Source organism: Anguilla rostrata, unplaced genomic scaffold, assembly GCF_018555375.3.
Source record: "Anguilla rostrata isolate EN2019 unplaced genomic scaffold, ASM1855537v3 scaf0084, whole genome shotgun sequence".
In the NCBI taxonomy this organism is placed as follows: Eukaryota; Metazoa; Chordata; class Actinopteri; order Anguilliformes; family Anguillidae; genus Anguilla; species Anguilla rostrata.
Window position 1 is genome coordinate 6,772 of NW_026985658.1, and position 10,071 is coordinate 16,842.

The 10,071-nt window shown below is 39.3% G+C and overlaps 1 protein-coding gene and 1 long non-coding RNA gene across 2 annotated transcripts; one reads left to right on the forward strand and one right to left on the reverse strand.

The window, feature by feature from the left end:
* Positions 1 to 819: 819 nt before the first annotated feature.
* Positions 820 to 6,991, reverse strand: LOC135246244 (zinc-binding protein A33-like). The gene is made up of 6 exons (XM_064319747.1): positions 6,226 to 6,991; positions 5,445 to 5,540; positions 5,049 to 5,279; positions 4,233 to 4,255; positions 3,829 to 3,947; positions 820 to 1,882 (listed from the first exon to the last, which is right to left on the reverse strand). The coding sequence occupies exons 1-6, from the start codon at positions 6,631 to 6,633 to the stop codon at positions 1,332 to 1,334; spliced, it is 1,428 nt and encodes a 475-aa protein (XP_064175817.1). The 5' UTR covers positions 6,634 to 6,991; the 3' UTR covers positions 820 to 1,331.
* LOC135246245 (uncharacterized) lies at positions 3,341 to 5,324 on the forward strand. Its single transcript, XR_010327573.1, has 3 exons — positions 3,341 to 3,359; positions 3,861 to 3,984; positions 5,187 to 5,324. It is a non-coding gene; the product is annotated as an uncharacterized LOC135246245 (long non-coding RNA).
* Positions 6,992 to 10,071: the final 3,080 nt, after the last annotated feature.

The following is a 10,071-nucleotide window of genomic DNA, read 5'->3' on the forward strand; positions in this document are numbered from 1 at the left end:
AACCAGCCCGTCTGTCACCAACAGCCATGCCATGTTCAAAGTCACAAAAATCACCTTTCTTCCCCATTCTGATGCTTGGTTTGAACTTCAGCAGATTGTCTTGACCATGTCTACATGCCTAAATGCAATGAGTTGCTGCCACGTGATTGGCTGATTAGATATTTGTGTTATCGAGCAGTTGAATAGGTGTACCTAATAAAGTATATATTTTTATTGCTATTGCCTTATAGAAAAAGTAATTCATGTAAAATCAATTAAATTGTGTAAATCAATTATTTAATTGTGGTTGATTATTCTAATAAATGTCGTATAATAACTGACATTCAATGAAAGGGAATGAGAAACCAATGGCAAGTGTGCAGGTGAGGCTACTGAAGGCTCAGGTGTAAATCCTACAGCATGGAGCTGACAGGGTGAATTTATTCTTCACTGGATCTGTAAAGTAAAATCTGAAGAGCACAGGAAACTGATGCAATCAATCTGACTAGAGTTCACGATATGCAAACATTTCAAGTTTGTACACTGCCTTATCCACCCAGGAATTAAATAAATCAGATATAACAGAATTTGATTAAACTAGAGGAATCTGCTTTATGTATAAACATTATATGAAATGATTTGATTTGTCCTATTAGCTAGATCAAAACAAAACCCAATTAATGAATTAATTGATAATAATAATAATAATAATAATAATAATAATAATAATAATAATAATAATAATAATAATGTTATTATTAAGAAATTGATTTCTTCTATAGTATTCTTTAGGTATTATGGAATTTGGTCCTTTGCAAAGTAAAATTCTTAGTTCAAAAGTTTAGATCAATACCAATTTATATTAATAAACAAAAATTGTCTCCTGTACAGCATGAAAGATATGAGATAAAAGCAATGCAGGTAAGTCACAATACAGTGTTGTTCAAGCACCAGATTTGTACCCCTTTTCCAGAACAAAATCTAGCAATGAAGTTGCAGGAAATCAAGCAGTTCAACTGTTCAACTGTTACCTCTGTATGTATGTCTGCTCTCTTCTGACAGACTATTAAACATCCCCCTTTGCACTTCTTCTGGTCTGTCCCAAATCAGTATTCATGCATATTGAGGCAGATTACATTAACCAAATGATCACTGTTATGTGAGTGTATGTCTGGCTCCCATTTAGTTCTGGTAGGCCATCAACCACCTCACCTTGATCAATTCACATCTCCAGCAAGTCTACCCCAGAGTACCCAAGTCAGCAACCAGGCATGCTGAGACACATTAGAAACAACAAAAGTTCTTTCCAAGTACAACATCTCTACTTTGTTCTTTTTTTAAAACAAATACCTTCACTGGTTTGACGTCACTTTCACAGAGATTATCACTGGGCATATCTGCAGGGGTCCTTCATTCTTATCTTCTTTCAAATAGGGAGAGAAGTATGGGAACACTCTCTCAGTAAATGTGTCTTTAAAAGTGTAAATGAGTGACATGTTACTGGAGTTGAAGAAGGACACCTCCCCCCTGTCATAATCCAGTTGCACTCTGATGCTCTGCGGTTTCCTCTTCAGTGTGAGGCCAGCTCCAGATGCCCAGTACTCATCACCATTCCTCAGCACTAAGACCCAAAATCCCCTCCCTGGGCTGCATGTTATATCACCCTTCCTACTGATGGACTCTTTCACCACTCCTATAGTCCAATCCGATTTATTCCCAACCTTCACCTCCCAGCTGTGTTTCCCTGAGGTAAACCCCTCAGATCCCAGCACATTCACACAGGGTTTAAACCTCTCTGGATTGTCAGGATATTTCTGCTCTGTACTTGTGTGTCTCACAGTGGTCAGATCATCAGAGAGAGAGACACAGGTATGTACAGTATTGGGGTCCAGCACCACAGGAGCTGAAAGATCAAGAAGAAAGATATTTAAAAGGCTGTGAGAAGACGCACATTTCAAATACTCTATTCAGATTATGTCACATACATGGGAAACTGCATATCATTGTTTTGATTTCGAATACATGGTAGTCATAGTGATTTATGCTTTAAAAACAAAATCTGTTTGCATCATGAAATTAAATAAATGAACAAATATCATAGCAAATTCAATGCAATACAATAAATCAGAGTAAAACCCAGATAATGCATTTCAGGAAAAAGCAAGAAGTACACAAAATATCACTTTTGGACCATCACCACTAGAATATGCTAATGTGTATAAATACCTGGGGTTTGCCCTGGATGAATTTATGACCTACGAGGTGGGGATAAAATCCCTAGTGACTTTGGCTGGAGGAGCGTTAGGCTCAGTGATTTATAAATTGAAAGTGTGCAAAGATCTTGGCTATTCAACATATTCACAACTTTATGATGCCTGTGTCTCTCCTGTACTGAATTATGCTGCTGGCATATGGGGCTTTAAAGAATCCAAAAAACGCCAATTCTATACATATATTCATGTTAAGCAAAACTATGGCCCTGAACCATAAGTTATGGCATAACTAACCAGAAGACAAACGTCTCTGGTTGCCCAGTTACGAACCAGTATCCTTCCTCTGGCTATTGAGGTAGGCATATCTAATGATGTAGTTGAAGAAAAAAGACTATGTCTGTTATGTGATCTGGGTGAAATTGAAAATGAATCCCACTTTATGCTATATTGTACATATTACGATGATCTAAGAGCACCAATTTTCCATGAAATGTCTAAACAAAATCCTGAAGTGTTTTGGGGGGTGGGGATGATGAAAAATTGCTATTTAAGTCTGACGTTTTTAAAATGGCTAACTTTGTATCAAACACCTGGAAAAGAAAGCAAGATGTATTATTTGTTTAGTCTCTAATGAGGTCTTATAATTTATATAATGACTATGTATATGTTGCAAAAACCTGAAAAAGAAGATAAGAAGGTTTGGTTATGGAGTCTATACTGTTTTGTACAGGACATATGTATCAGATATGTGTCTGTTGCATTTTAATAGGTTTATGATTTACTCTGGATCTGTTATATGCAAAATGTTGGTGTCATATAAGCCAATGTGGGCTGGGCATCGGTGTGATGCATGACGCAATAATAAAATTAATTCATTCATTCATGCACGTAATTCACACAGCTAATAGTTCGTGATATGAATTAGGCCTTATAGGGAGGGGCTTGAATGGAGAGCTGAGGGGAGGGGTGGGAGGGGGTTGCATGTTTTTTTTTTTTTTAAATCTAGTGCTACGTCCCCTACCTCTGCTGGTCTGGGTGGTGCAGGAGGAGGTAGTTGCCTGATTGCCTAATTGCTTGATTGCCTCCACCTGCCGGTGGCCAACATAAGCCCTGCAGTATGAGGCAGGGGAGTTCTTTCTTTGAGAGATCTTCTTTGGGGTTTCTTTGGTGTGTGGTTTGAGTTGTTGTTTTGGGTTGGTAGTTTTTGTGAAGATCGTTTTGGTTGAACTTTGTGGGTTTTCCTTTGTTTTAGTTTGTGATTAGTTTGTTGGTTATTCTTATAAATGTCTGGGTTTGTGTTGTTAGATTAGCTTCTGGATTGTTTTTTGGTACATTGGACTTTGTTTGTTTGTTGCGGCCCTTCGAGCCGGCCGTAACACTAGTTATTTTCTCCAAACTTACAAACTGCAGTTTTATTTAAGTTTTAAATAGTCTACTAATTCTGTGCTTGCTTGTTTTCTGATATCAAATTGAGAGCAGTATAGTGCAGCCCCAGAATCTTCCTAAACTTGATGGGAACTGAGACTGGATGATTCTGTACTGTATCTTTCATGCCATACAGCTTGGTTTTTGAGTTTGATGTTTTCATTAAATGTTCACAAATAATGTGATTTCAACTTTTGCCCCAGATACTCACTGTACTGCACCATCTCCTGCATCTTCTCCCAGACTCTGAACTTCAGGTTGCCCAGGTGTTTGGCCACATCTATCAGAGCCCCTGAGAGCACCTCTGGATCTTGCAGTGTGCACTGGGCTCTGTAATGACAAGCAGGAGTCAATCAAGATTTAAATGGTAAATGGACTGCATTTATATATCGCTTTTATCCAAAGTGCTTTATACCTGATGCCTCTCATTCACCCATTCACACACACACTCGCACACCAACAGTGAAAGGCTGCCATGACACACCCAGGGCGGGGGATCAAACTGGCAACCCTCCGACTGCCAGACAACCGCTCTTACCTCCTGAGTTATGTCGCCCCAGACTTAGGGTTTGAAGAGACTTAAACAGACACTAGAAAATAGGTCAGTCTACATACCTTTCCTTGATGTTCTTGTAGCTCTGAAAAACACATAACAGCACAATTGTGATAAGATGTATACATGTATAAACATACTCAGTAGAGACCATTATGAGAGACAGGTTATAATAAGTGAAAAACAAGAGCCAGGCAAATAAAAGTGATGTAATTTTAACAGTAAGCAAATACGAATGAAGGTACTGTAATGTACAGGTAACTGTCAAAATAAAGGAAACGCTTGAATAAATGAAGGATGCAAAGAATATTGAAAGCAGGAGCTTCCACACAGGTGTGACTCCTGAGATAATTAAGCAATGAACATCCCAGCATTCTCACGGTTGTGTATAAATATGCTGGGCAGGTTTTGTTGATCATTAATTTTGCTACCATGTGGCTGGAAGATTGCTCATCAACTCTGAATCAAATGACTGCAAATCTAGAGAGTGAACAGGCAGTTTAATCCATCTGTCTTGAACTTTGTAGCAGTTGCCTGCATGTGGTGTGCAGTGTCATTGCTATTACAGAGGACACAATGGTGAAAGACAATTATGTGGGGGAAATTAGGCCTTCTGTAAATTATACAGGACGTGTCCTACTCTGCAGTGGTGATGTTTTCTATTGACTTTCTGGTGACATCAGTTTTTCACAAAATTCAAAAATATAAAAAAAAATATGTGATGACATTTTAAAATGAGCAGATGAATCTCTATGAACACCTGCACCCTGAGTTTGATACTGTCACAGTAGGCTATTGGTGCAGAATAAGGGAACACAGCCAAATATTGTGAAAAACCACAAACCAGCATACTGAATTACAGAAAATCCAGCTCTTACCTGTAAAAAGGAGATGTCTTCAGTGTCCATGGCCTTCTCTATAGCTGTGATGTTGTCTGTAAGAGTGGAGATTTGTCCTGTGATGTTTTCTATCTTCTCCTTCATTATCTGACTCTTCTGCTCATCTTCCTCCCTCAGAGCAGCTAGTCTGGCTGCCTCCTCCTCTCGCAGGAACTGGTGGAGCTTCTCAAACTCTGCCTTTATCTGCCTCTCTGTGTGCTGGACCTGACTCTGCAATTCAAACACACTATTTTAAACTTGAATAGTGTAACTATGTTTTGTTATGTAAGTGTGGCAGCCAGTGTGTTCGTTATGCCTGTCAAAATGAACATAAACCAAAAATAATTATTTTCTATTTTTGTGTACCTAAACAGTATTCGTAATTGCTTTCCTTACCTTGATGTGTTCTGCTGTTTTCTTACATTCTTGTTCAACCTCAGTAAACCTCTTCAATTTTTCTTTAATAAGATTAAGTGCAGGCTTGAGATCCTCCTGGAGTTAAATGAATCAGTTATCACTTACAGAAAGACATAAATCGCACAGTAATCTCCCTGCTGCAATACAAGTGAAAATCAGTACAGCTTATTAAGAACATTGGAAAAGTAGTCAGGAAAATAGCCCTGCTACAAATTAAGTAAAGATTAGTGAAACATACTTATAACACAGCATACAATGTTCTGTGATGCATTTTCAAAAAAAATAAACCAGTCAAATTGTACAGAATATAGGATTAAAAAATAACTTTTGCTGGGTTGTAATTTCATATTTTATAGTAGACTGTAAGAAATGTTAAAGCACTTATAAAATTGATTTGACTTGTTGGTACAAGAATTTTTTTGCGCATATGTATAGCTCTTGTCTCCACCAGTCATTGTGGATTTCTGTACTTCCTGGTTGTTGCTCAGTTCTCTCCCCAAGCAAATAACGGAGTATTTCACAGTTTTAACGGCTGTAAGCACACTTTCAGATACAGTGCTGCCTCTTCCTGCTTTTGCCTGATCAGCAGGTTTGTTCCTGTTGCGGCCTTTGCAAGTGGAAGTGGAGGCCAGACTGACTGTATTTACAAGACCTCACACCACAGCCGTCCGTCAGATCTGAATGTTTTACACAGAGACATTTTACACATATTTGATTGTGTCTTGAAAATATGAAATACATTATATTGAAAATTAAATACCTTCAGCTCCAGTGCAGCCTCTTCCACTGGACAGACCGGGTGGTTTCTGTGTTTTTTTGAAGTCTGACAGATGACACAGAGAGGCTCTTTGTCATGTTCGCAGAATAATAGAAGTTTCTCGCCATGAAGACTGCAGCGAGCAACACTCATGTTGGTAGTTTCTCTCTCAGTCTTCTGCTTTAAGTAGGACTCCACAATACTTCTTAAGGCCAGGTTTATAGGAGGATCCTTCATAGAGGCCTTGGTCCTACAGATGGGACATTCTCGAGAGCTCTTCTCTTCCCAGTACTGCTGCAGACATATTTTACAGAAGCTGTGGCTGCATTTCAGGAGAACAGGCTCTTTAAAAATATCACAACATACAGAGCAACAGAGCTTGTCCTCAGGAATCAAAGCTTTAGCCTCCATTTTACAGACACCGTCTCTCAGTCTGATAGTTTCACTTTCACTTTCACTTTTGCTGAAACTACAACAGAACACACCTCATGTCATTCAAAACTGGAACAAACTGGCTGATCAGGCTGGTTGTCTTCAGTCTTCTTGAACTCTCTCAAATACAGAGATGATAATGTGCCTGAACCGGCTGCTCTGGGGAATTTACAGGGTGCAGCCAGTAGTGTCCCCCTGGATTAAATAAAAATGCCCAGGCAAATTTAATTTATACAGCACATTCATTCAGGAACATTTATTTTGCTTGTTTCAAGACATTGAAACAAGAATGCATAATCTGCACTCCTCTAAGAGCCCTTACTGGACAAACAGACACCACATTCCCAATAAAGGCATGTAGAGGCTAAGGAGACATTAAAATGAAAAGGAATGAAATGAGATAATTCTACATTTTCAAAATATGTTTGCAATAATTATCATTAAATTAATGCAAACTATTTAAAACCCCAACATTATAAAAAGCAATAGATAAAATATGAATAATTTAGTGCAAGATGATGGACAACAGGACTGTTCTGAGCTTCTAAAGGAGGTGAAATTTGGGGCAGGTCTCAGGCCATCTGGGAGTTTATTCCAGCAGCGTGGGGTATGATGTCTAAAACCAGCTTCCTCAATTTCTTTTTTTTTCAGCTTGGGAACAATAAGTATACCAGTCCCAGATGACCAGAGAGGCCTGAATGGTTCATAGCTTAAAAACACTTTTGCTTTACAGACAAGCAGACTGATTTTTAAATCTATTCTGTGGTTCACCAATGTAGTGATCTAAGGACTGATGTAATGTGTTCTACTTTCGTAGTCTTCATCAGGATGAAGCCAATCCACATGATATACTGGCCCTTTCAGGTACCTATATTATTTTTGGATGGAGGCACTGATGAATTGTTAATATCTATAATCTCACTTGTAAAGGCAGCAAATCACATTTTGATGTAGGGGTAGGCTCGGGGGCGATTGATGCAGGGGGGGTTACTGGTCTGTCAACCGTGTAAAACAATATACGTGCACTGTTTGTGTTTGCTCAAGATTGTCTAGCATTTCTCAATTTTTTTTTTCAAAAATATGTACCATTTTTATTTACCAAATTCCATCCATCTTCCTGCATTCACTTTTCCACACATTCATTCCACTAAAATACATAACTTTCCAAGTCAGGCTTTGACTTACATACTGCAGCTTCAATGCACTGGCTTTTGGCAACACAATGACTTTGTGTCGTTGTGTTGACCGATTTCAAACCTGGATATTTGCTTAACTGGGCTACATTGCAATCTACATGGTCTTAGACCTAGTGCTTAGCGCTAACAACTGTGTTCATTGTCAGGGAGGTCCAACGTTCTGTCTGCAATTTAATCACAATCGGTGAACCCCACACACAAACATAAAAACAAAACTGGCATCTGAGCTGACTTTAACAAGCTCAGCTTCTCCAAAATCAGTTGGGTTAAAATAAAAAATCTAACCACATTGAAGGCATTATTACACATTTTATCACAAGAAAAACCCACATAACAAAAATTATGTATTTTCAACAGAAAAAGTGTCTCACACCACTTGAATTTTGTTATGTTGCAGAATTTTGTACATTGTCGAGCATCGTTGGACAGCCAGATGAAACACCGGAATTCATTGTCATGGAAACGCCATTATTTTCAGTTTATTTGAGTGACAGACTGCCTTCTTTTTCTGTTAGCATAATTTTTTTAACAAAAGTAGATATGAAATTAATTCCTGCCCTGTTTCTCTGTAATTTCAATAGGAGTTGCAATGTTTTCACAGATGTAAAAATCAGCAGTTTGGTGTCTCTTTACCATAGACAACAGAACCCTCTCCACAACCCTTTGCCAAAGTCTAAATGCAAAACGTTGTGCGACACTTTCATTTTTGTTGCACGACACTTGTCGCAAGTTGGAGCTCACAATCTTCAGGCTAAATACTCCCTTTCTAGATTAGGTGGTTCTTTCAGAATAGGGTTGAAGAACTGGGTGTAGGCCAAAACAGACAGTGGGTTTAACAAAATGCAATATTATTTTTTATCATATAACCATTGAACAACAAGTTTATAAAATGCTGTGGGAGGAGAATCAGGACCAGCCTACCATATGCCATTGCTGAGTGGTTTAAATCCGACTCCCCCCAAGATGCATTACGGAAATGTAAGCGCGGACAATCACGCCCACAAGCAATATTCAGGGGGAATTTCTCCTTCTCTTCCCCCCACGTCAATAAAACGATTACACAAATTTTACCACCGGTGGGTTTCACTGCTGGACACCACTCGACCCCCACCGACACTGGACAAACATTACCCAATCAATTTGGGGTGTACAGGACATTGATAATCCCGTTAACTGGGAGGGATAACATGCATCAATCTGATCAGAGCGTATCATGTATTTAGCTTACCAGGGCAACACAAAAACAACCAAAGTTCACCATTCGGCATTCCGGCGTGGGATGTTGGCGTCCCGCAGCAGTTGATTCTCCCCCCGCTCTGCCACCTACTCGTACGAGGCACTTTCATCAGCTCGACACTGCCTACCACACAGGTGCCACCAATGACCCAATACGGAGGTACACTTATTGAATAATACCACCTATTCAATAATTCAATTAACGCTACTGGGATTCACGAGCGGGATGCTCCTGCAGATGGAATTACTATCCTTTATACATTGTTACCTCTGTGTGTCTGCCTCCCGTTTGGTTCTGGTAGGCCATAAACCAGCTCCCTTTGGTCAATTCACATGTGCAGCAGTTCTGTCCCAGATCAAGTCAATAACCTTACGTGCTGAGGCAGATTAGAAATAACCTAAATCCTTTTGTGCAACATCTCTACTTTGTTCATTAAAAAAAAAAACATGTTCACTGGGCCAGCGTCACTGTTACGGAAACTTTCACTTGGCATATATGGAGGGGTTCTTCATTCCTACCATCTTTGTTTAAACCGGGAGAGAAGTACGGAAACACTCTCACAGTAAATGTGTCTTTACAACAGTAAATGAGTGACATGTCACTGGGGTTGAAGAAGGACATTTCCCCCCCATCATAGTCCAGCTGCACTCTGATGCTCTGGGGCTTTTTCCTCAGTGTGAGGTCAGAAGCTCCAGATGCACTGTAAGCATCACCATTCCTCAGCATTAAGACCCAGAATCACCCAGAATTAATGTAACATTAGGCCTGGGGTATATTTGTGATATCTGCCCTATATCAATACATTACATGCTTCTCCTGAAACAGGGAGTTTATTGAACAGCAAAAACTGATCAGTGTGTTACAAACAAAAGTACAGCAGCCAGTAGGGTGGGAGGGGAGAACATGCATTCATACTAAACAGTACCAGTCTGACCAAACAAACAGAACCATCACTAGGCAGCAGAACTTCAGAATGCTGCAATT